At 37.0% G+C, this 26,989-nt stretch overlaps 1 protein-coding gene across 2 annotated transcripts in view; it reads left to right on the top strand.

Moving 5' to 3' along the window:
* RPAP3 (RNA polymerase II associated protein 3) overlaps window positions 1-23,614 on the top strand; it is a 41,440-nt gene extending 17,826 nt beyond the window's left edge. Inside the window, exons 10-17 of one of the 2 annotated variants that reach the window (XM_036865028.1) lie at window positions 9,329-9,450; window positions 10,779-10,849; window positions 10,966-11,067; window positions 15,399-15,637; window positions 19,096-19,282; window positions 20,044-20,141; window positions 20,611-20,711; window positions 23,303-23,614. In XM_036865028.1, the coding sequence (XP_036720923.1) occupies window positions 9,329-9,450; window positions 10,779-10,849; window positions 10,966-11,067; window positions 15,399-15,637; window positions 19,096-19,282; window positions 20,044-20,141; window positions 20,611-20,711; window positions 23,303-23,388 (1,006 nt within the window). In that variant the 3' untranslated portion in view covers window positions 23,389-23,614. Of the gene's footprint in view, window positions 1-9,328; window positions 9,451-10,778; window positions 10,850-10,965; window positions 11,068-15,398; window positions 15,638-19,095; window positions 19,283-20,043; window positions 20,142-20,610; window positions 20,712-23,302 lie in introns of those variants that run through there. The other variant, XR_005021435.1, reaches the window with a different exon arrangement.
* Window positions 23,615-26,989: the final 3,375 nt, after the last annotated feature.

The following is a 26,989-nucleotide window of genomic DNA, read 5'->3' as shown; positions in this document are numbered from 1 at the left end:
CTGAAGAAAATTTTGATTGTATATTTAACCTCATTGAAACTAATAAATACATTAGAAGTGTATTATTTAGATTAGTCAGAGTAAAGATCATTGCATATCTTACTAACTTAGGAAAATTTAGAATTTTGCTATTCCAGAATTGCACATGATTTAAAAATTGTAAGGCCTACATTTTTAGTTTTGACTACTGCCAAGAATAATACCTTCTAATAGGTGATTATATTTGCATTTATGAGAGCTCTAATTTATTGTGTTTTATTGCTTTAGTTGATAACCACATAAGTATATTATGACAAGTTAACAGTATTTTTTAATTTGAAAGAACTATTATGTGACTTTTTAAAACATCTTTAGTATAATTGCTTTACAATGGTGCGTTAGTTTCTGCCTTATAACAAAGTGAAGCAGCTATACATATACATATATCCCCTTATCTCCTCCCTCTTGCGTCTCCCTCCCATCCTCCCTATCCCACCCCTCTAGGTGGTCACAAAGCACCGAGCTAATCTCCCTGTGCTATGCAGCTGTTTCCCACTAGCTATCTGTTTTACATTTGGTAGTATATATAAGTCCATACCACTTCTCACTTCGTCCCAGCTTACCCTTCCCCCTCCCGGTGTCCTCAAGTCCATTGTCTACATCTGCGTCTTTATTCCTGTCCTGCCCCTATGTTTTTCATAACCATTTTTTTTTTTTAGATTCCATATATATGTATTAGCATACAGTATTTGTTTTTCTCTTTCTGACTTACTTCACTCTGTATGACAGACTCTAGGTCCATCCACCTCACTACAAATAACTCAGTTTAGTTTCTTTTTATGGCTGAGTAGTATTCCATTGTATGTATGTGCCACATCTTCTTTATCCATTCATCTGTCGATGGACACTTAGGTTGCTTCCATGTCCTGGCTATTGTAAATAGAGCTGCAATGAATACTGTGGTACATGACTCTTTTTGAATTATGGTTTTCTCAGGGTATATGCCCAGTAGTGGGATTGCTGGGTCGTATGGTAGTTCTATTTTTAGTTTTTTAAGGAACCTCCATACTGTTCTCCATAGTGGCAGTATCAATTTACATTCCCACCAACAGTGCAAGAGTGTTCCCTTTTCTCCACACCCTCTCCAGCATTTATTGTTTCTAGATTTTTTGATGATGGCCATTCTGACCGGTGTGAGATGATATCTCATTGTAGTTTTGATTTGCATTTCTCTAATGATTAATGATGTTGAGCATTCATGTGTTTGTTGGCAATCTGTATATCTTCTTTGGAGAAATGTCTATTTAGGTCTTCTGCCCATTTTTGGATTGGGTTGTTTGTTTTTTTGATATTGCGCTGCATGAGCTGCTTGTATATTTTGGAGATTAATCCTTTGTCAGTTGCTTCATTTGCAAATATTTTCTCCCATTCTGAGGGTTGTCTTTTCGTCTTGTTTATGGTTTCCTTTGCTGTGCAAAAGCTTTAAAGTTTCATTAGGTCCCATTTGTTTATTTTTGTTTTTATTTCCATTTCTCTAGGAGGTGGGTCAGAAAGGATCTTTCTGTGATTTATGTCAGAGTGTTCTGCCTATGTTTTCCTCTAAGAGTTTTATAGTGTCTGCCTTACATTTAGGTCTTTAATCCACTTTGAGTTTATTTGTGTGTATGGTGTTAGGGAGTGTTCTAATTTCATTCTTTTACATGTAGCTGTCCAGTTTTCCCAGCACCACTTATTGAAGAGGCTGTCATTTCTCCATTGTATATTCTTGTCTCCTTTATCAAAGATAAGGTGACCATATGTGCGTGGGTTTATCTCTGGGCTTTATATCCTGTTCCATTGATCTATATTTCTTTTTTTGTACAAGTACCATACTGTCTTGATTACTGTAGCTTTGTAGTATAGTCTGAAGTCAGGGAGCCTTACTCCTCCAGCTCCGTTTTTCTTTCTCAAGATTGCTTTGGCTATTCGGGGTCTTTTGTGTTTGCATACAAATTGTGAAATTTTTTGTTTTAGTTCTGTGAAAAATGCCATTGGTAGTTTGATAGGGATTGCATTGAATCTGTAGATTGCTTTGGGTAGTATAGTCATTTTCACAGTGTTGATTCTTCCAATCCAAGAACATGGTATATCTCTCCATCTGTTTGTATCTTTATTTTCTTTCATCAGTGTCTTATAGTTTTCTGCATACAGGTCTTTTGTCTCCTTAGGTAGGTGTATTCCTAGGTATTTTATTCTTTTTGTTGCAGTGGTCAATGGGAGTGTTTCCTTAATTTCTCTTTCTGATTTTTCATCATTAGTGTATAGGAATGCAAGAGATTTCTGTGCATTAATTTTGTATCCTGCTACTTTATCAAATTCATTGATTAGCTCTAGTAGTTTTCTGGTAACATCTTTAGGATTCTCTATGTATAGTGTCATGTCATCTGCAAACAGTGACAGCTTTACTTCTTCTTTTCTGATTTGGATTCCTTTTATTTCTTTTTCTTCTCTGACTGCTGTGGCTAAAAATTCCAAAACTATGTTGAATAATAGTGGCGAGAGTGGGCAACCTTGCCTTGTTACTGATCTTAGTGGAAATGGTTTCAGTTTTTCACCATTGAGAACAATGTTGGCTGTGGGTTTGTCATATATGGTCTTTATTATGTTGAGATAAGTTCCCTCTATGCCTACTTTCTGGAGGGTTTTTATCATAAGTGGGTGTTGAATTGTGTTGAAAGCTTTTTCTGCATCTATTGAGATGATCATATGGCTTTTATTCTTCAGTTTGTTAATATGGTGTTTCACATTGATTGATTTGCATACACTGAAGAATCCTTGCATTCCTAGGATAAACCCCACTTGATCATGGTGTATGATCCTTTTAATGTGCTGTTGGATTCTGTTTGCTAGTATTTTGTTGAGGATTTTTGCATCTATGTTCATCAGTGATATTGGTCTGTAGTTTTCTTTCTTTGAGACATCTTTGTCTGGTTTTGTCTGGAAGAGTTTGAGAAGGATAGGTGTTAGCTCTTCTCTAAATGTTTGACAGAATTCGCCTGTGAAGTCATCTGGTCCTGGGCTTTTGTTTGTTGGAAGATTTTTAATCACAGTCTCAATTTCAGTGCTTGTTTTTGGTCTGTTTATATTTTCTATTTCTTCCTGGTTCAGTCTTGGAAGGTTGTGCCTTTCTAAGAATTTGTTCATTTCTTCCAGGTTGTCCATTTTATTGGCCTATAGTTGCTTGTAGTAATCTCTCATGATCCTTTGTGTTTCTGCAGTGTCAGTTGTTACTTCTCCCTTTTCATTTCTTTTTTTTCAATTTTATTTTTTAAATTTATTTATTTTTTAACATTTTTATTGGAGTATAATTGCTCTACAGTGGTGTGTTAGTTTCTGCTTTATAACAAAGTGAATCAGTTATACATATACATATATCCCCATATCTCTTCCCTCTTGCGTCTCCCTCCCTCCCACCCTCCCTATCCCATCCTTCTAGCTGGTCACAAAGCACTGAGCTCTGGCTAATGGTTTATCAATTTTATATATCTTCTCAAAGAACCAGCTTTTAGTTTTATTGATCTTTGCTGTTGTTTCCTTCATTTCTTTTTCATTTATTTCTGATCTGATCTTTATGATTTCTTTCCTCTTGTTAACTTTGGGTTTTTTTTGTTTTTCTTTCTCTAATTGCTTTAGGTGTAAGATTAGGTTGTTTATTTGAGATGTTTCTTGTTTCTTGAGGTAGGATTGTATTGCTATATACTTCCCTCTTAGAACTGCTTTTGCTGCATCCCATTGGTTTTGGGTCATCGTGTTTTCATTGTCATTTGTTTCTAGGTATTTTTTGATTTCCTCTTTGATTTCTTCAGTGATCTCTTGGTTATTAAGTAGTGTATTGTTTAGCCTCCATGTGTTTGTATTTTTTACAGATTTTTTCCTGTAATTGATATCTAGTCTCATAGCGTTGTGGTTGGAAAACATACTTGGTGCGATTTCAGTTTTCTTAAATTCATCAAGAGTTGATTTGTGACCCAAGATATGATCTATCCTGGAGAATGTTCCATGAGCACTTGAGAAGAAAGTGTATTCTGTTGTTTTTGGATGGAATGTCCTATAAATATCAATTAAGCCCATCTTGTTTAATGTATCATTTAAAGCTTGTGTTTCCTTATTTATTTTCATTTTGGATGATCTATCCATTGGTGAAAGTGGGGTGTTAAAGTCCCCTACTATGATTGTGTTACTGTCGATTTCCCCTTTTATGGCTGTTAGCATTTGCCTTCTGTATTGCGGTGCTCCTATGTTGGGTGCATAAATACTTACAATTGTTATATCTTCCTCTTGTATTGATGCCTTGATCATTATGTAGTGTCCTTCTTTGTCTCTTGTAATAGTCTTTATTTTCAAGTCTATTTTGTCTGATATGAGAATTGCTACTCCAGCTTTCTTTTGATTTCCATTTGCATGGAATATCTTTTTTCCATCCCCTCACTTTCACTCTGTATGTGTCCCTAGTTCTGAAGTGGGTCTCTTGTAGACAGCATATATATGGGTTTTGTTTTTGTATCCATTCAGCCAGTCTATGTCTTTTGGTTGGGGCATTTAATCTATTTACATTTAAGGTAATTATCAATATGTATGTTCCTATTACCATTTTCTTAATTGTTTTGGGTTTGTTATTATAGGTCTTTTCCTTCTCTTGTGTTTTCTGCCTAGAGAAGTTCCTTTAGCATTTGTTGTAAAGCTGGTTTTGTGGTGCTGAATTCTCTTAGCTTTTGTTTGTCTGTAAAGCTTTTGATTTCTCCATCGAATCTGAATGAGATCCTTGCTGGGTAGAGTAATCTTGGCTGTAGGTTTTTCCCTTTCATCGCTTTAAATATGTCCTGCCACTCCATTCTGGCTTACAGAGTTTCTGCTGAAAGATCAGCTGTTAACCTCATGGGGATTGTCTTACATGTTATTTGTTGTTTTTCCCTTGCTGCTTTTAATATTTTTTCTTTGTATTTAATTTTTGATACTGTGATTAATATGTGTCTTGGCGTGTTTCTCCTTGGATTTATCCTGTATGGGACTCTCTGCACTTTCTGGACTTGATTGACTATTTCCTTTCTCATATTAGGGAAGTTTTCAACTATAATCTCTTCAAATATTTTCTCAGTCCCTTTCTTTTTCTCTTTTTCTTCTGGGACCCCTATAATTCGAATGTTGGTTCATTTAATGTTGTTCCAGAGGTCTCTGAGACTGTCCTCCATTCTTTTCATTCTTTTCTCTTTATTCTGCTCTGCAGTAGTGATTTCCACTATTTTATCTTCTAGGTCACTTATCTGGTCTTCTGCCTCAGTTTTTCTGCTATTGATTCCTTTTAGAGAATTTTTAATTTCATTTATTTTGTTGTTCATCATTGTTTGTTTACTCATTAGTTCTTCTAGGTCCTTGTTAAAAGTTTCTTGTATTTTTTAAAAAATTAATTAATTAATTAATTTTATTTATTTTTTTGGCTGTGTTGGGTCTTCGGTTTTTTTTTTCTTTTTCCTATACGAGGGCTTCCTCTAGTTGCGACGAGCGGGGGCCACTCTTCATCACGGTGCGCGGGCCTCTCACTGTCGCGGCCTCTCTTTTGGCGGAGCACAAGCTCCAGACGCGCAGGCTCAGTAGCTGTGGCTCACGGGCCTAGTTGCTCCGTGGCATGTGGGATCTTCCCCGACCAGGGCTCGAACCTGTGTCCCCTGCATTGGCAGGCAGACTCTCAACCACTGCGCCACCAGGGAAGCCCTAGTTTCTTGTATTTTCTCCATTCTATTTCCAAGATTTTGGATCATCTTTACTATCATTACTCTGAATTCTTTTTCAGATAGACTGCCTATTTCCTCTTCATTTGTTTGGTCTGGTGGGTTTTTACCTTGCTCCTTCATCTGCTGTGTGTTTCTCCGTCTTCTCATTTTGCTTAACTTACTGTGTTTGGGGTCTCCTTTTCGCAGACTGCAGGTTCGTAGTTCCTGTTGTTTTTGGTGTCTTCCCCAAGTGGCTAAGGTTGGTTCAGTGAGTTGTGTAGGGTTCCTGGTGGAGGGCACTAGTGCCTGTGTTCTGGTGGATGAGGCTGGATCTTGTCTTTCTGGTGGGCAGGTCCATGTCTGGTGGTGTGTTTTGGGGTGTCTGTGGCCTTATTATGATTTTAGGCAGCCTCTCTGCTAATGGGTAGGGTTGTGCTCCTGTCTTGCTAGTTGTTTGGCATAGGGTTTCCAGCACTGTAGCTTGCTGGGCATTGAGTGGAGCTGGGTCTTAGCGTTGAGATTGAGATCCCTCGGAGAGCTTTCGCCGTTTGGTATTACATGGATCTGAGAGGTCTCTGGTGGACCAATGTCCTGAACTTGGCTCTCCCACCTCAGAGGCACAGGCCTGACACCTGGCTGGAGCACCAAGACCATGTCAGGTACATGGCTCAGAAGAAAAGGGAGAAAAAAAGAAAGAAAGAGAAAAAAAAGAAATAAAATAAAATAAAGTTATTATAATAAAAAAATTAAAAAGTAATAAAAAAAGAAAAGAAATAAAGAAGAGAGCAACCAAACCAAAAAACAAATCCACCAATGATAACAACGCTAAAAACTATACAAAAAAAAAAACGGACAGACAGAACCCTAGGACAAATGGTAAAAGCAAAGCTATACAGACAAAATCACACACAGAAGCATACACATACACACTCACAAAAAGAGAAAAAGGAAAAAAATATATCGTTGCTCCCAAAGTCCACCTCCTCAATTTTGGGATGATTCGTCATCTCATCTATTCATGTATTCCACAGATGCAGGGTACAGCAGGTTGATTGTGGAGATCTAATCCGCTGCTCCTGAGGCTGCTGGGAGAGATTTCCCTTTCTCTTTGTTCACTCAGCTCCCGGGCTTCAGCTTTGGATTTGGCCCCGCCTCTGCGTGTAGGTCGCTTGAGGGCGTCTGTTCTTTGCTCAGACAGGACGGGGTTAAAGGAGCAGCTGATTCGGGGGCTCTGGCTCACTCAGGCCGGGGGGAGGGAAGGGTACGGATGCGGGGCGAGCCTGTGGCGGCAGAGGCCGGCGTGATGTTGCAACAGCCTGAGGCACACCGAGCGTTCTCCCGGGGAAGTTGTCCCTGGATCACAGGACCCTGGCAGTGGCAGCTGCACAGGCTCCTGGGGGAGTGTGGATAGTGACCTGTGCTTGCACACAGGCTTCTTGGTGGCGACAGCAGCAGCCTTAGCGTCTCATGCCTGTCTCTGGGGTCCGCGCTGATAGCCGCGGCTTGCGCCCATCTCTGGAGTTCCTTTAAGTGGTGCTCTTAATCTCCTCTCCTCCTGCATCCCAAAACAATGGTCTCTTGCCTCTTAGGCAGGTCCAGACTTTTTCCCGGTCTCCCTCCTGGCTAGCTGTGGCGCACTGGCCCCCTCAGGCTGTGTTCACGCAGCCAACCCCAGTCCTCTCCCTGGGATCTGACCTCCGAAGCCTGAGCCTCAGCTCCCAGCCCCCGCCCGCCCCGGTGGGTGAGCAGACAAGCCTCTCGGGCTGGTGAGTGCTGGTTGGCAGCGATCCTCTGTGCGGGAATCTCTCTGCTTTGCCCTCCGCACCCCTGTGGCTGCGCTCTCCTCCGTGGCTCCGAAGCTTCCCCCCCGCCCACCCCCCGTCTCCACCAGTGAAGGGGCTTCCTAGTGTGTGGAAACTTTTCCTCCTTCACGGCTCCCTCCCAGAGGTTCAGGTCCCGTCCCTATTCTTTTGTCTCTGTTTTTTCTTTTGCTCTAGCCAGATACGTGGGGAGTTTCTTGCCTTTTGGGAGGTCTGAGGTCTTCTGCCAGCGTTCAGTAGGTGTTCTGTAGGGGTTGTTCCACATGTAGATGTGTTTCTGATGTATTTGTGGGGAGGACGGTGATCTCCACGCCTTACTCTTCCGCCATCTTGAAGGTCTCCCTATGTGACTCTTATTTGTATCTTTTTCTAGTGTGTCTTTTAGATTCAGTTAATATCAGAAGTTTTCTCTGCTACATAGTAACTGCTCTCAGATATTATAGACTAAATGAGGAACAAGGAAAAGAGCAACTCTTTCAAACAGGAGTTTGAACTGAACTGAGATCTAAAGGGATAGTATGATTAGTGAGGTGAAAAAACAGGTCGAGTGTCCTTGTGCAGGTTCAAAGGCACGGGAGTGGGAAATTCCATGGTACCTCTGGAAAGGACAGGTGGTCCATATGATGGCTGGTATGCGGGGGCAGTGGCAGAGATAAGGCTGGAGCGTCATGCAAGCCCCCGACTTTGTGCTGTGCAGACTTTATTGTAAAAAATGTGGGGACCGTGCAGTTTCTTGAATGGATGAATGATATAATCAGTCAAGTAGAAAATATACTGTTTGGGGCATGGGCATGAACACACACAAACATGTTCTTTATCTTGCTGAAAAGTGAATTAAAGAATTCAGAGGTGTTTAATCTTTTTCATACTAGGTCTTGTTTTGAAGGTAGAATGGCATTCACTTAGGCCTTGGGAAGAATGTGATCACAGAAGATTCTTTTTTAAAAAAATATTCTTTGTTATGAAACTTTTCATAATAAACTCTATGTACCAAATCATCTAGTTTTCACTAGCCATACCTTTTTTGTCATATTTGTTTCAGCTTTTTTCCGCCCTGAATTATTGTAAAGCAAATCAGAGACATTATATTTCATCCCTAAAGGATGTTTCGTACATAACCACAATACCATTATTATGCCAAATAAATTCACAATAATTCATTAATGTCATTTTAATATATATGAGGGTCTCACGTTTTTTCTGTTGTTTGTTTTTTTTAGCTTTTCTTAGCTTTTTGTTGTCATTAAGCAGTACTCAGACTGAATTAATTGCTGGTTGCGTGACTGAGTAGAATTTATGAAAAGTAGAATATATGAAAAGCATTAGATGATATGCTTTCACGTATATAATGAATCCTAAGTTTTGTGTGTGTTGTTTTCCTTAGGTGATGTGTACTGTGGGTAAATATTAATGAAGTTTGGAGATTTAATGCCAGTTATAATTTTTAATATAGTACCTGTACATACTGAGAGTCGTAGGGGAGGTACACTGCCAGCAGTGGTGTTCTTTTGTCTGCTCTACTCATATTTTATCGTCATTAATTTCATCCTTCCAGCAGACTCATTCCTGACTTTCCCTTAATCTGATACCTTCTCTCTCCTCACTAGATGGTTCCAAAGTTTGGTGAGAATAAAAAATTTAAAAACTAGTCTTTTCCCTCAAACACAGATTTGGGAGCTGGTAATTGAAATTATATGTATATTTTTATATTAGAAACTCAGTTTATATGAAGTTTTCTGTAAGCTACATTTTTCTACTTGGTCATTTTATCATGTTTAATAGGTATGAAGAGGCTGAAAAAGACTGCACACAAGCTATTTTATTAGATGGCTCATATTCTAAAGCTTTTGCCAGAAGGGGAACTGCAAGAACATTTTTGGGAAAGCTCAATGAGGCCAAACAAGGTAAGACTATTTTTATAACACCCGGCCCTCACTCTTCCTGTTGACACTCCTGTTATAGAAGCAGAGATTTGCATAGCCTTCCCATGGTCCAAGGATACAGAACTTAGAGAAGTACATTTTCTTTCACAGTTTAGATCATGAATAGGTTTGTAGATTTGAGGGAATTCAGCTTCCATAGTGGACCTGTTTATCTTTTAATAGCATACAGTACAATCTGACCAAAATTAATGAAAAATTCGAATTATAGGTGAGAAGGAAAAAAGCAAGAAAAAGGCAAGAATGAAAAGGGAGTCAGCAGCCAGGAGGTAGAGGATAATATGAGACTGTAGTGATGCCCCCACTTTTTTTCTTGTTACTAGTTATTCTTATTTTTTCATGATCTTTTAAGTATTTATTCTGTTAGTCATTTTGAAGAACCAACTTACTTCTCTTGTGTGTTTTCTGTTTTACATGTTTCTGCTTTTTATTTCCTTCCTTCATCTATCTTTTGGCTTAATTTGCTGGTTTTCTAACTTCTTGACACATCAATACTTATATAATTGATTTTCAGCCTTTGTGTTTTGAATGTTCATTTAAATCTGGCAGTTTAAGTCTGGCTTCAGCTGTAGCCCATGCATTTTTTTATTATGGTAAAATAGACATAACATAAAATTTACTGTTTTAACCATTTTTAAGTGTACAGTTCCGTGGCATTGAGTACATTCACATTGTTGTGCAACCATCACCATTACGCATCTCCAGAACTTTTCATCATTCCATTCTGAACATTCTACCCATTTGACAGTAACTCTCCATTCCCCCTTGCTCCAGCCCCTGGTAATCAACATTCTACTTTCTGTCTCTGAATTTGACTATTCTAGTACCTCATGTGAGTAGAATCATACAGTAGTTGTCCTTTCGTGTCTGGCTTATTTCACTTAGCATGTCTCTAAGGCTCATCCATGTTGTGGCATATAGCAGACTTTGATTCCTTTTTAAGGGTGAATAATAGTCCATTATCTGGGATTCTCTTAGATTCTGTCTTACGTTTGGTGATTACCCTGTCATTTGTTAACAGTGTGAGTTTCGGTAAGTTAGATGACCTCTAGATCAAGGCCTCAGTTGTTTCACTGAAAAGTGGAGTTGTAGTCATGGTTACATGAGAATTCATATAAAGCAACTAGAATAGCAGTTGGTAAATGTTAGTTCTTATTATTGCCCACCAGTTTCCTAGCATCCTGAGTAAAACTTCTTGAGATACATATGGGGTTACTAACTAAATATATCATTTCTTGAACTCCATAAAGTATTTTCACTAATTTATTATATTTCTTAAAAATTCATTTTAGATTTTGAAACTGTTTTACTTCTGGAACCTGGAAATAAGCAGGCAGTGACTGAACTTTCCAAAATTAAAAAGGTATGCATTCTTTCCACCAAAATATGGTCTTATTTTCTGAAGCATAAACACATTTATTTGTTGCGTGATTAACTTGAGAATATTTTGATAGTCATGATTACAAATTTATTTTTAAGGAATTAATTGAGAAAGGACACTGGGATGATGTCTTTCTTGATTCTACTCAAAGGCAAAACGAGATAAAACCCACTGATAATCCACCTCATCTTGGATCAACTGTAAGTAAAGCCCTTTAATTTTTTCCCTTGCTATTTAAATATCAGTGTTCTATTAATAAGAGCTGAAAACAAATGTTGAATTAGTAGACTCTTAAAAGAAATGTTGAAATCTCTTCCTAGAGCCATTTTTAGAATCTTTAAAAAATACTTCTTAGGAATATTGACATAGTCAAATTGGGGAAAATTGAGCTGTTTAAAGTTCTGGGGTAACTTTTTAAAGTGACTTTTAATTTAACACTAAATATTTCTACATATTTTCTGGCTTTAAAGGAATTTGGAGCAGTTTTACATTTTGTAATTAAATATTTTTATTTCTATTACTATTCTTATTTGAGATTGGGATTTTATTACAGTAGTCTTGCATCTTCTGTGGGGTTTGATCTAAAGTTAGCACTTTGGCAAAAATCTAGTACAGGCATACCTTATTTTATTGCACTTTGCAGATACTGCATTTTTTACAGATTGAAGGTTTGTGGCAACCCTGTGCTGAGCAAGTCTATCAGCGCCATTTTTCCAATAACATTTTCTTACTTCATGTCTTTGTGTCACATTTTGGTAATTTTTGCAGTATTTCAAACTTTTTCATTACTATCATATTTGTTATGGTGATCTGTGATCAGTGATCTTTGTTACTATTGCAAAAAGATTTGCTGAAGGCTCAGATGATCGTTAGCATTTTTTTTGCAATAAAGTATTTTTTAATTAAGGTATGTACGTTTTTTTAAGAGTTAATGCTATATTACACACTTAAAAGAGTACAGTATAGTGTAAACATAACTTTTGTATGCATTGAGAAACCAAAAGATTTATGTGACTTGCTTTATTGCAATATTCACTTTATTGTGGTGGTCTGTAACTGAACCTGCAATATCTCCAAGGTATGACTGTATAGGCAGAATTATTCTTAAGAATATACACTGCACATTGTTTTTGGTATACCATACTGTTTTTCATTAAGTCCAACAAAGCCAGTTTTTTCCTGCAATATTGGAACAGAAAGAGTAGCTGCTAAAATTCAGTGGTTTGTTTTGTTTATATATATATATATATATATATATATATATATATAAAAATATCTGTCAGAGCAGATATTTATATCCTCCTTTTACAAAGGAAGAAGTTGTGGCAAAGAAAGTTTGTGTTTTGCCAAGTTCATAGTTCAAGTTAGTAACAGATAGAGGAATTCTTTGTTTAATATTTTTCTTGGGTTCTTATTTTGACTTTATTCTTGAATTTTCTGAGATAATAATTGTTTCCTGTGCCAGGCATAAATCTTAGTTGCTTTCATACATTTTCATACATCATATTCACTTGCTATTATTCTATTCTTAACAATAAAGGTGATTAAATGTTTAATCCAATGTGATTTAAAGTTTTATTTCTTTGTAAAACTTTGTCTCAAAAGTTAAAAACAAAACCTTTGTCAGACTTTTGCTATCCATAATTATAAAGACATTACCATGTGGTAAATCAGATATCTGTATGTGGAAGAATGTCCCATTGCCAGTATACCCTGAACAGCTTTTATAAATCTGTTGGGTTCTCTTCTCCCTCAGTTTAAAAATCAGTTTATGTTAATAGTTGTGAAAATGCAACATAAATTTGAATCTTTTGTGGCTGGATCTCAAAACAGAACACCTTCATGAATTGAGAGATCTGGGGTAAACCATTTTGTAACTGATCCAACAGAAACAAAATCATTATCCTAGTGGGAAGGGGAAAAAATTGCTATTTATTTTTGTAATAGGTCTCCATTTAAAAAAGTGGGCATTATTTAGAAAATAGTAGGTGCAGTTTGGTATGATGCTTTTGAGTTGATTTGAGCCCCATTTCATAAGCTTTAAAATTTTAGGCGAGTGTGAACTCTATGTGATTCTTACTTTTTCTACTTAAGTTGAGAGTAACTCACAGGTTAGTTGAGATCAAAGGAAATAATGTCCAATAATGCTAAGGCAGTTTCATGTAAAACAAATGTTAATTTCCTTTTCAGTCATGTATGTGTGAGGCCACCTGGACACTGAGGAAAGTGGTCAGGAAAGAAAGGAAGGCCCAGGAGGTGGAGAAAAAAGAGTCCTGGGGTTACTTTATTCAAGCGAGAGGCTCGGTTGGGGTGTCCTGTGCTTGAGGGCTTGCAGCGGGGAGTACTGTTAATATATATTCTCTAGAGAGACTGTAGGAGAGCAGTAATGTAGGTCAGCTGGGCCTGGGGTTCCTAGGTAGGATAGTAGTAAATGAGAGTTTGTCCTGATCTCTTGGTGTCCACTAAAATATTTTATTTTTTTCATTTTCCTGTTTTCCCATATCAAAATTTCACCTTTCTGCTTGGTGCTTCGTCTCTTTCTCCTTTTCTGTTTATTCTTGTTTTTTTTTTTTTTTAAATAATTTATTTTATTTATTTATTTATTTTTGTCTGTGTTGGGTCTTCGTTGCTGCACACAGGCTTTCTCTAGTTGTGGCAAACGGGGGCTACTCTTCGTTGCAGTGCGCGGGCGCCTCATTGCCGTGGCTTCTCTTGTTGTGGAGCACCGGCTCTAGGCACGTAGTTGCCAGTAGTTGCGGCTTGTGGGCTCAGTAGTTGTGGCTCGTGGACTCTAGAGCACAGGCTCAGTAGTTGTGGCGCATGGGCTTAGTTGTTCCGCGGCATGTGAGATCTTCCTGGACCAGGGCTCAAACCCATGTCCCCTGCATTGACAGGCGGATTCTTAACCACTGCACCACCACGGAAGCCCTCTGTTTATTCTTATTTCTCTTTTCTTTTTCTTGAAATGGTATAATATAGAGTTAAATAAAATGTTATGCTTCTAAGTCTTAATTTAAAAAGAGATGAATTGATCCTTTCATATTTTCTTACATCTTTCAACTGTAGTGATATCTTTTGTGTTTCACTCCTGTTACCAGCATACTGTCATCCCCTCATCCCTCCCAGCCATCAGTAGCATTGAGCAGCTCTCAGTAGCCACTGGTCTACCCTGAAAGAGATCATCTGTTAGGAAATTTATTAACTAGGATTATGTTTGCACCTCTGTTGTCAATGAAAGGATTTGGTTTTAAATGGAACTGTATTGATACAATTCAGTAGTTATAGTCTATTTTTTATAGTCTGTTCTTTAACACTATTCTTTAACACTAACACATATCCATTCCTGGTCAATATCTTGATAGAAAACTATTGATGTTGATAGTTATCAGCAAAGCAAAGGCCTTAGATTAACATGATTATCCTTAAAGATAGAACCGCTAACAGGATTCTGTTAACAGACTTTTAATAGCTTTTTTATTTATGTGCATTCATCTAGTAACAATCAGTTGTTACCATTAGGTCTTTTCTTAGTTATGCTAATGGAATGCCTGGTTTTAACAGAGTTTAGTATATATGTCAAAAGTTTTTATATTTACAGGTTTTTGATTTAAAATTCAACTGTACAGTTGGAATGAAAATGAGTATATTGAAGAACGTCTTTTATTAAAAAGTAAAGAGTATTACATGTAAACTTAGGAAGAAATTGAAAATATTTGCCACCTGTTATGATTGAAATAAATAGTGAATGCTATTTATTTTAATAAATTAAAAACCATTATTGTGGTCAAGTACTTACCAACTTTGTGTAAATTATTTGGCAAATCTTCAATTCTAGGCTGGTTTTATCCAGCAGTTAGAGGATGCAGTTAGGTTTTTGTTTTTGTTTTTTTAAAATATTTATTTATTTACTTATTTGGCTGCATCAGATCGTAGTTGTAGGATCTTCGTTGCGGCATGCGGGATCTTTTCTTTCATACAGAATGCAGGTTATTGCCTGGCCTTGTTCTACTTGCCTTCAGCCCACAATACTGATGTCACTTGGTCATATTTTTTCTTGGCTTTGTTGCCTCTAGGATAAACTTCAAACTCCTTGATATGGCACACAAGTCCCTTTATAAGCTGTCTTTAAGCAGCCTTTCAGGCTTTGTCTCTACCTCTCCTCCCCTTACACCAGCCCTACTGGACTTCTCACCTTTCCACTGGCCATGCCATACCCTTCAACACTGCATTCCTGGGCACTTTTTCTGTGAAGCCCCCCGATGTCAATTTTTATCTTCCTTCCTCTGTTCTTTTAGCACTTTGTACCTGTACCTTTTATAGTGCATATTCCATTGCCTTGTAATGATTTATATATGCATCTTCTTTCCCCCATTTAGACCTACATATGGTAGTAGTCTGGCAGTATGACTCCAAATTGAATTTACTTACAACTGGGATATTGGCTGTAAAAACATTGTAACCTTTTAATTTGTGTCCCTAAAACAGGAAACCTTTGTATGTTGATGTAAAGAATTGATTTTAATTGTTTTAGAAACCACTCAAGAAGCTTATTATTGAAGAAACTGGTAATTTGATACAGACTGTTGATGTGCCAGATAGCACTACTACTGCTGCTGCTCCAGAGCCTAATCCTATCCATCCAGCAAAGGTAACAGCAACCACTGGCACAAGTAAGAAGAACTCAAGCCAAGATGACCTTTTGCCCACAAGCGATATCCCAAAAGCAAAAGTATTGAAAATAGAAGAAATCAGTGATAATTCAGCTCAGCAGTGAGTAGAAATACTTTCATTTGATAGTCATCTAGAATGGTAATAATCCCACTAGAAAATTGATATTGCTGGTGAGACTTCTGGTTTGTACTCATCCCCATAGTTTTTTGAACTATCCGACTTTACATCGTAGTTTTTCTTTTAACTGTAAGAGAGGTTTTGCTGAAGGAATGATCACTATTCCTTTACCACACTGAGGACTTTAGAAATAAGAGAAAGTATCTTTTTTTAAAAAAATATTTTAATTTTTTATCGGAGTATAGTTGATTTACAGTGTTGTGTTAGTTTCAGGTATATAGCAAAGTGATTCAGTTACACATATACATATATTTATTCTTTCTTAGATTCTTTCTCAGTATAGATTATCACAGAATATTGAGTAGAGTTCCCTGTGCTATACAGTAGGTCCTTGTTGCTTATTTATCTTATATATAGTAGTTTGTGTATGTTCATCTCAAGCTCCTGATTTATCCCTCTCCCCCATGTTTCCCCTCTGGTAACGATGTTTGTTTTCAATATCTGTAAGTCTGTTTCTGTTTTATAAATAAGTTCATTTATATATTTTTAAAAAAAATTAGATTCCACATATGAGTGGTATCATATGATATTTGTCTTTGACTTACTTCACTTAGTATGATAATCTCTGGGTCCATCCATGTTGCTGTAAATAGCATTATTTCATTCTTTTTTATGGCTTAGTAATATTCCATTGTGTGTATGTACCACATCTTATTTATCCATTCCTCTTTTGATGGACATTTAGGTTGCTTCCATGTCTTGGGTATTGTAAATAGTGCTGCAGTGAACATTGGGGTGCATGTATCCTTTCAGATTATCGTTTTCTCCAGATATATGCCCAGGAATGGGATTGCTGGATCATATGGTAGTTCTGTTTTAAGTTTTTTAAGGAACCTCCATACTGTTCTCCATAGCAGTTGTACCAATTTACATTCCCAGCACCAGTGTAGGAGGGTTCCCTTTTCTCCACACCCTCTCCAGTATTTATTGTTTGTAGATTTTTTGATGATGGCCATTCTGACTGGTGTGAGGTGATATCTCACGGTAGTTTTGACTTGCATTTCTCTCATAATTAGTGATGTTGACTATCTTTTCATGTGCATTTTGGCCATCTGTATGTCGTCTTTGGAGAAATGTCTGTTTAGATCTTCTGCCCATTTTGATTGGGTTGTTTGTTTTTTAGACATAGAGCTGCATGAGTTGTTTGTATATTTTAGAGATTAATCCCTTGTCATTTGCTTCGGTTGCAAATATTTTCTCCCATTCTGTGGGTTCTTTTCGTTTTGTTGATGGTTTCCTTTGCTGTGCAGAAACTTTTAAGTTTAATTAGGTCCCATTTGTTTATTTTTGTTTTTATTTTCATTATTCTAGGAGGTGGATCAGAAAAGATATTACTGCAGTTTATGTCAAAGAGTGTTCTGCCTGTGTTTTCCTCTAAGAGTTTTATAGTGTACAGCCTTACATTTAGTTCTTTGATCCATTTTGAGTTTATTTTTGTGTATGGTGTTCGAGAATGTTCTAATTTTATTCTCCTACATGTAGCTGTCCAGTTTTCCCAGTACCATTTATTGAAGAGACTGTCTTTTCTCCATTGTATAACCTTGCCTCGTTTGTCGTAGATAATTGACCATAGGTGTGTGAGTTTATTTCTGGGCTTTCTAGCCTATTTTATTGATCTATATTTCTGTTTTTGTGCCAGTACTGTACTGTTTTGATTACTGTAGCTTTGTAGTATAGTCTGAAGTCAGGGAGTCTGATTCCAGCTCTGTTTTTCTTTCTCAAGATTGCTTTGGCTGTTCAGGGTCTTTTGTGTTTCTATATAAATTAAAAATTTTTTGCTCTAGTTCTGTGAAAAATGCCATTGGTCATTTGATAGGGATTGCATTGAATCTGTAGATTGCCTTGGGTAATATAGTCATTTTGACAGTATTGATTTTTCCAATCCAAGAACATGGTATATCCTTCCATCGGTGTCATCTCTGATTTCTTTCATCAACATCTTATAGTTTTCACAGTAGAGGTCTTTTGTCTCCTTAGGTAGGTTTATTCCTAGGTATTTTATTCTTTTTGATGCAATGGTAAATGGGAGTGTTTCCTTAATTTCACTCTCAGATCTTTTGTTGTTAGTATATAGGAATGCAAGAGATTTCTGTGTATTAATTTTGTATCCTGCAACTTTACTGAATTAATTGATGAGCTCTAGTAGATTTCTGGTAGCATTTTTAGGATTTTCTATGTATAGCATCATGTCATCTGCAAACAGTGATGAAAGTATCTTGAACAAATTGATTTTGTGCATTTTCTTTTCTAGAACTTCAGTAAATGTTTCACTTTGTAATTCAGGAAGAATTTTTAATTTTTTATAGGGAAGCTTCATAAACAATGTAGAATTTAGGCATTATCATTATTCTAGCCATTAATATTTAAGATATTCATGGGCTCTTTAAATTTTGTTTGGAATTTTTTAAAAAGTCATGCATTTGCTTAATGATGAGAATATAAAAGACATAGATTGGTAGTTTACTTTGGGGTGTTGAGATTTTATTCATATATTTTTGCATTGCTACTGAACAATCCTATTAAAAGGTTTTTTTGTTTTAAACTTTGAAATTTAGTAGTTCTGTTTAGAGTGATAGTATAGATTATGGGAAAACTAAGTAGGCAGGTTTTTTTTTTTTTAAAGGAGGAAGCATTTCTTCCTTCTTGGAATTTTTCTTGAAACTGTGGTAATTCACATAATTCAGAGCGAAAGGTTGACTTGTGAGTATATGTGATATAATAATGCAGTGTATAGAAATGTTTTGTCAAAAGGTGGCCAGGCTATTAGCCCAGCTAATGAGAATAGTCATTACGTAACCAGCATCTGAAAATTTGCACAAGTATAATCTGTCTTGTCAAAAGTATACATATATTATCAGCTGAAAGAATTTACTACTGGCAGAATATAAATAGAAATACAGTATGAATAAAGTCAGAAATTTAAAAATCTCTGTTGATGTTTCCTTATATAAGCTTTGACTATTTGTGGTTCTTCTCTTTGTTTTTCTTTTTTATTATTATTATTTATTTATTTTTGGCTGCCTTGGGTCTTCATTGCTGCTTGCGGGCTTTCTCTAGTTGTGGTGAGCAGGGGCTACTCTTCGTTGCAGTGCATGGGCTTCTCATTGCGGTGGTTTCTCTTGTTACAGAGCACGGGCTCTAGGCGCGCGGGCTCCAGTAGTTGTGGCACGTGGGCTCAGTAGTTGTGGCTTGCGGGCTCTAGAGCGCAGGCTCAGTAGTTGTGACGCATGGGCTTAGTTGCTCTGGGGCATGTGGGAATCTTCCCAGGCCAGGGATCAAACCCGTGTCCCCTGCACTGGCAGGCGGATTCTTAACTACTGCGCCACCAGGGAAGCCCTGTGGTTCTTTTCTAATTGTTTGATGCCTCTGAAATATTTCAGACCTGAAGTCAATTTGAAAAAGGATGTATGTCAGTCTTTGAGTGAGAAGATTTCTATAGAGGTAGACAAAACACCTGCTCAGTTTATCAGGACTGCTCTTCCTCCAGTTCCTGCAAACTCATTTCAGCTTGAATCTGATTTCAGACAACTGAAAAATTCTCCAGATACGTTGTATCAATATTTGAAGGTAAGAAAGAGGGAGAAAGCTGGTAGTTCTCCTGTAAGTTAGAGGTCAAAGAACTTCTTTGGTCACTATATAATAATAGTGCTATATTTGCTTATAATATGATTGTAGAAAATGCTCTTATCCCTTGCCTGATACAAATATATCAGCCTGGTCAGACCATTTTAAATATTTGCAACCAGTGAACCTCTGAAAAAGGTTCTGTGTTAAATTTTGTTTTCTAAAGTAACTTAATCTAGTTTCATACATCATGACTTAAACTTAACTCTTCATCCTTCAAGATGAGGAAAGAAGCTAAAATACATTGAGTGCCCTCTGTGTGCCAAACAATGCTTGCAGTATTTAGGCCGTCAGTCTCCTGAAAATGAGCTTTTATTTGCTCAAGGAAAAGAATTAACTCATAATGAAATTTACCAAATAATGGATTTTTAGCATTATCTTTTTCAAGTAGTTCTAGTTTTTAAACTCTCTAATTCTTTTTATTGCTCCTTGAGAGCTCTCTTTCATTTCCTGTTTCTGTTGGGTAATACACATCTCTCCATGAGATTTTTCTCTGTCTTGAACAGAGTGATTATTTTATAGTTCCTCTAACTTTCATTCTCCTATCATAGTTACATTTCAGTGTGACTCCATTATTATTCATTGAATACTAATGGGTAATAGTTATTTTTTACTATGTTGAACTAAGCAATTATTATATAAATAATTTGTGATTGGGAATGTTGCCATAATTTAATTTTCTAACACCTTATATTTTTCCCAAGCAAATTGAACCATCCTTGTATCCCAAGCTGTTTCAGAAAAATCTAGATCCAGATGTATTCAACCATATCATTAAAATTCTGCATGACTTTTACATTGAGTAAGTAAGTTTAGTTATGCTTTCATGTTGTAATGCTCAGCTGTTTCTAGTGATTTGGGAAATTCATTCTTTTTGATGTCATATTACCTTTTATATAGCAAAATTAACTCTCTTGTAAATTTAGCTGTTGCAGAAGTTGTAAAGAGATGACAAGTACAAACAATGAAAAAGGAAATGATTAGGAGGAAAAAGGACTTAAAATTTTTTTTAGAGAAAGGTAGAGTATGGAAGTGACAAATATTATAGCAGATTAATAACATCTGTGCTGTGCCTCACATTTAAGAATATTACAATTTTTTCAGTTGACTTGATAAAATTCTTCATTTGGGCACTTAAAATATAGACAGTATGCAGGGAAAAATGATACATGAAGACCTTATTTATATATAATTAGAAATATTATTTTAGTAAGCAGACTGAATGAGCTGCTTTTCATTGATCATTTGTTTTTTTATTTGGATTATTTCAGGAAAGAAAAGCCATCACTCATCTTTGAAATCTTACAAAGACTTTCTGAACTAAGAAGGTTTGATATGGCAGTGATGTTTATGTCAGAACCTGAGAAGAAAAGTGAGTTCTGTGAAGAAAGCTTTTTCATATCTCTTTATTCTTGTGCGTTCCTTTATTCAACAAATAATAGCAAATATTTATTGAATGTCAGTTATGTACAAGGTACATACAATTAAATTAATTACAATTAAGCTAATTAAATTGAATGACTATTAAATTAAGTAAAGTTAAATTTTTTGATTCTGACAACAACTTTGTGAGGTGTAGGTATGATTATCATTTTGGTTTTACAAAGGAGGAAACTGAAGCATACACAGGTAAGGACCTTGACCAAGGTTCCATAGCTAGGAAGCCAGACCCAGGAATTAAACCGAGGTGTTCTGGGCTCTTCTACTTGAAAACGCAGTGATAGCATAATGATTGAGCTCCTAGCATGATGGAACTCATGCAGGGTTTCTGCCACAGGAGCTTGCAACTGGGCGTGGGTGCATGGGAGGTCTCACTCATTTTTTGAGCTAATTTCCTTGAGTTTGTTTGATTTAAGCTGAATTCTCAAAGAAGTGCAGGAGCCAGATGAAGGAGGCGGGAATGCGCAGAGGTTTTGAGGCAGGAGAGAGCAAATTGAGCTCAGAAAATTAAAAGGAGTGCAGTGTGGCTGGATTGTAGAGTTAGAGGGTAAAAAGAGGCAGGTGATGAGCCTGAAGAGTTAGATTCCTTATTTATTTCTACATCTCGGTCTTTGGCATAAAGTGTCAGTTTTGGGGAACCCTAATTTAAGTAAAATCAAACTATGGAGAAGCTTCAATTACAGTTGACCCTTGAACAACATGGGAGTTAGGGGCACCAACCCTCCACACAGTTGAAAATCCATGTACAATTTTATAGTCGGTCCACAGTATCTGAGGTTCCTCATTCACAGATTCAGCCAACCGTGGATCATGTAGTACTGTAGTATTTACTTTTGAAAAATATCCGCCTTTAAGTGGATCTGTGCAGTTCAAACCCGTGTTTTTCAAGGGTCAATTGTACTTGGAGTTTTAAGGCTATACTGTAGTTTTAGGAAAAAGAGAAAAATCATTAGAATGCAGGAGTACCAGTTTTTTAGTTTTAAAAATAGCAAAAACTATGATTTTCAGATACTTTCTGGACTAAACATACTTTGGGCTCCTTTTCTGTTTCTTCTTTATGTTTGTAGCAGTGACATTGAATCTGAATCACTAAGAAAAATACTCTGTATGTTGAACTTAGGGAAGTGGACATGTAATTTAGAGAGATTCCTAATAGGGGTAAACCAAAAGAAGTTTCTGCTTAACCTTTAATCAGAAACAGTCCCTGAAATTCCCTGAAAGTATTACTGTTTCTTATTACTATTCTGACCTGATTTTCTATCACTTTTTTTAGTCATTCTGCCCCACTGCACTGACTTTGTGTCTTTTTAATATACCAAATTGCCAAACTTCTTATGGCCTCAGGGTCTTTGTGTTTGACTGTTCCCCCTCAGCCTAGACTATCCTCTCCTGCCTCTTCCTCACTTCATTCAGTTTCCACCTAATAGTCACCTCCTCAGAGGCACCTTTCCTCACAGGCCTACTCACAATAACTGCCTGCCTCCCTTTCCTCGTCACCCTCTGTCATCTTACCTCGCTTTATTTTTCTTCATAATACAGAACTAGCTGACAGTATTTTAAGTATTTGTTTATTATTTCTCTCTCCCTAATAGAATGGAAGCTCCATGACAGCAGGAACTTTGTCTACTTTGTTCTCTAGGCCTCAGCGTGTAGAACAGTGCTTAGTACATAATAACCTCTTAGTCAGTGCATGAGTGAATGCATTTCTTGCCACTGTGATGTGATAACTTGAAGTGCGGTCAAAGAATGTGAGTTGGTCCTTCAGACTGGCCTGCCAACAGTACTGTCTTGGTGGGGTCACCACTGTCCGCTAAGTTAAACATGGGAAGCACTTACAGTGGTTCCTGGCATGTAACTAAATATTCAGTAAATAGTAGCTGTTGTTGTCTTTTATTATTGTCATCATTATTAAAAACTGTTAGCTAGTTTTAATGTTGAGGAATGTATGAACTATAATCCCGTTTTCCATAGTGTTGAGTGTAGACCAGCCATTTCAGTGGTATGAAAGATAAAGATTTTAAATGACTCATAAGCAAATCTTTTTTTAACTTTTAATTGTTATTATAAAAATGTATATAGCTTGCCCATCAAACATGATTTTTGTGAATGTTATTGCTAATTTTTAATTTATAGTAGTGATATAAATTTTTCTTTTAAAATGATTTAAGTTTTGAAAAAGTTAATTGGAATATTAAATAAGTAAAAGTATACTTGTTACACAGGTCAAAAATCTTTAGGGTAGTACAGAATGAATTATGTTTAATCTGCAAAGTTAATGTCATTGAAGATGTAGGGGAAATTTTTTTACTGCCAAAGCAAAATATTCTGCTAAGAAACATCATTGGACTGCTGTATAATTTTCTGTTCTCAGGTTGGCTTTTTAAATATCTGAATTAGAATTTATAAATAATCCTAATGATTGCTTTATAATGTAAAAAATATTTAACAGATTTGATTACTCCCTTTAATTTTTGCTTTACTTTTTAAAAATGGAGATTAAAATGAATTTTTTTTCTTTTTCAGTTGCACGTGTATTATTCAATCACATAGGCAAATCAGGATTGAATGATAGTTCTGTTGAAGAACTCAAGAAAAGATACGGTGGTTGATTTCCATTTTTACTGAAATTATTGCCTTTGGATTTCATATGTAAATTGTTTTCTACTGAAAATAAAATGTTTTGCTTTTTAAGAAAATGATATCATACAGGAAAAGTACTGTTCTTGGACGTAAGCTAATTAAATATAAAGTGAATTGTGATTTAACTAGTGAGAAATATACTTAAGTGAACTATTTATAAGTTTTTTTCTGAAAATAAAAATATAAATAATGAGGTATACTTGTAAAGATCGGTGTTTTATGTCATTTTATTTTATTATTATTATTAAAAAATTTTTTTTATTTATTTGTTTTTATCTTTGGCTGCGTTGGGTCTTTGTCGCTGCGCTTGGGCTTTCTCTAGTTGTGGCGAGCAGGGGCTACTCTTCATTGCGGTGCATGGGCTTCTCATTACGGTGGCTTCTCTTGTTGCGGAGCACGGGCTCTAGGTGCGCAGGCTTCGGTAGTTGTGGCGCACGGGCTTAGTTGCTGTGGGGCATGTGGGATCTTCCCGGGCCAGGGCTTGAACCCGTGTCCCCTGCATTGGCAGGCAGATTCTTAACCCCTGTGCCACCAGGGAAGTCCTATAAGTCATTTTAAATGTTAAGTTTAGATACATTCTTCAGTGCCCCATAAGTGTTACATTTTTAAAAATATTTTCATGAGTTTTTGCAACCACATGACAAGGTTGCTTCCTTAGCATATGAATAAAGTTATATAGAGGAGTTAAGTAGATAATCAGATTGTTTCGTTATAAAATGTTTTCGTACCATTGTGCCAGTTCGCTAACATAAAATTGCTTAGTTGCAGGATGTGTATTTTTAGTATTTATGTTGAAAGGAGACTTTCAGTTAGACTTTTTAAATAGGTTACTTGACAGCATACTTAAATTTCAATGCTACAGCTTTTTTTCCTCATCGTAGCCATGTTATATTTCAACTGAATGCAGATAATCTAAAGCAAGGTGTAAAAGTTTAAAAACTAGGAATGTTTAAGGTAGTAATTAGTGTATAGCTTGTGTGTACGTGGTTCATGTGAGTGTGGTGTCTGTGAGCTTTTGAAATCCAGGCTAGTGTTCTACTTATCCTTGTTCTGCATGGTCCCTGGCCCAGTCCTTTGCACATAATTAGGTGCCCACTTGGTAAATTCAATTGAATATAAAATTTAATTGAATTGATGGTAGGAATCAATTTTAGTAAATGTTCAAAGTAGCAACTTAGCAAATTTTGGGCATCCTGTAAATATTGCTAAAATCAATTTAATTTTAGAGGCTGTCATGTTAAAAAAAATACTAGGTCACCATCCTATAGCTGTTAGCATCAATAAGACAGTCAAATTTTAGAATTTATTTTTGTTGCAGCATACATATTATTATGCCTACAATTACTTGAGGAATAATCAATCTGTTTAAAAAGATAATTTCCCCAGTTCATGGTATAACTTATTAAGATGATCATAATTTGTATAGCTCAATGTTTTACAACATGCTTGGGGTTTATTAATGTTGTATGTTGCTAAATGTATAGTCTTATGATATATAAACAGGCAATGAAATTTAGTCATAAAGTATAGCTTATACATAATAATAATGAAGTTTGAATGACTTGAATTTTTCTTAAGTCATTAATAAGAAGGTGATTTTGCAGGGGTTTTGCAGCTGATAGGCAGGAGGATGCTTGTGGGGGCTTGGCTGTGGGGAGATGGTTGAGAGGGTGGGAGCCAGGTCATGAAGGGTCTTTAATGCAGTGACAAAGAAGCTAGTTTTCTGAAAGTGATGGGGAGCCACTCAAGGTTTCAAGGAAGAGAGTGACATGTGGTTTGAGTTTTAAGATCATTCTGGTAGCAGTGGTGAGCAGTGGATTGGTGATGGTGTGGCTAGAAACAGGGAGACCAATTAGAAGAATACAAGAATGCAGGAGATAAATAACATTTGAACTAATAATAATGGGTAACGTGAAGTACTGCCTATTCGCCTGACATTAGGGGCTTTATGTCTTTTTTCATTTAAATCCTCAACAAACCTAGGAGGTAGGTTCTGCTATCTCCACTTTACAGATAAGGAAATTGAGGCATATATAGGTTATGTAACTTGCCCATGGTCACCTGGTAACAGGTAGTCTGTATCCAAAGGCTACTTGCCCAACCACCATTCTATACTATACTGACTGGTGCAAAGGGATGGAAGACAGGTTGAGTTTAAGATATCTTAAGGAGGGAGAATCCACAGGGCGTGGTGGCATTCATTCACGTCTATTCAAACATTTCTTGAGTGTCTGTAATGTGCTGGTAGGTGACTAAGCACTGGGGAAAACACAGGCCCAGTTTCTGCCCTCCGGTAGTTGGCAGTGTAGCTGGGGAGTCAGATAAACCAGCAGTTACAGTACAGTGTCATGAGTGCCCTGATAGTTTGGAGAGGGCACTGGGGGAGCACGGAGGGTGCAGCTCTGAGTCAGACTGGGTGGCACAGGGAAGGAGGAGGCAGTATTTGATATGAGACTTGAGATAAGAGAACGATGGTCCAGGTGCACAATGGGAGGGAAGGGGTCCTGGCAGAGGGATCAGCATAGGTGAAGGTCATGTAACATGTCATGAGCCCCTTGACTTGCCCTGGGGGTTGTAGGCAATTCCATACACTATCAAGGCTATTGTATGGGATCGAGTTTGAATTTGATTGGCTACAGTCTCCTTTCATTTGTTTTTGTTTTTTTTTTTTTAATTTTATTTTTTAATTTATTTTTGGCTGTGTTGGGTCTTCATTGCTGCACGCGGGCTTTCTCTAGTTGCGGCGAGTGGGGGCTACTCTTCGTTGTGGTGCATGGGCTTCTTATTGCGGTAGCTTCTCTTGTTGTGGAGCACGGGCTATAGATGCATGGGCTTCAGTAGTTGTGGCACGTGGGCTCAGTAGTTGTGGCTCGTGGGCTCTAGAGCACAGGCTCAGTAGTTGTGGCACGCGGGCTTAGTTGCTCTGCGGCATGTGGGATCTTCCCGGACCAGGGATTGAACCCGTGTCCCCTCCATTGGCAGGTGGATTCCTAACCACTGTGCCACCAGGGAAGTCCCTCCTTTCATTTGTTTTTATTTGTTAATTTTTCATGTGCGTGCATCCTGACTCCATACTAGATTTTAAGCTCCTTGATGGTCGTGACACTGTCATGTGTGTTCTTAGTGCTAACATTGGCCTTGTCCATGACAGAGGCTCAGTTAACGTTTATTGATGGATCAGTCTAGATTATTACCACCTTTCTTCTTAGATTAGGTTAGAGTTAGTGCATTTCTTCTCTCACTGTGGTTATTTAATGTAGGACCCTCATTAATCCTGGCTCTAGGAAAACAGTTTCTCCTTAGATTCAGTGATGTTGAAACCAACTCCACAAAGAAGCTATCGATTTAGTTTACCACATACCAAATCCTTTTTTGGGGGGCTGCTACTGATTGGCTTTGATTGCAGATATTTTGCTACAGCTAATCTTCACAGATGTGGTTAAAGAAATCTTGTTTTCATGCTTTTAAAAATCTGAAAAGGTAGAAAGTAGACTTTCAGGAACATTTGCTTTTGAAAAAGAGGTGAGAGATTCAGTTGTTTTCATGAAGCGAGTTATAAAGCAGGTGGCA

The sequence above is a fragment of the Balaenoptera musculus genome, chromosome 10 (assembly GCF_009873245.2).
Source record: "Balaenoptera musculus isolate JJ_BM4_2016_0621 chromosome 10, mBalMus1.pri.v3, whole genome shotgun sequence".
Taxonomy (NCBI): Eukaryota; Metazoa; Chordata; class Mammalia; order Artiodactyla; family Balaenopteridae; genus Balaenoptera; species Balaenoptera musculus.
This window is presented reverse-complemented; position numbering and strand designations above follow the sequence as displayed.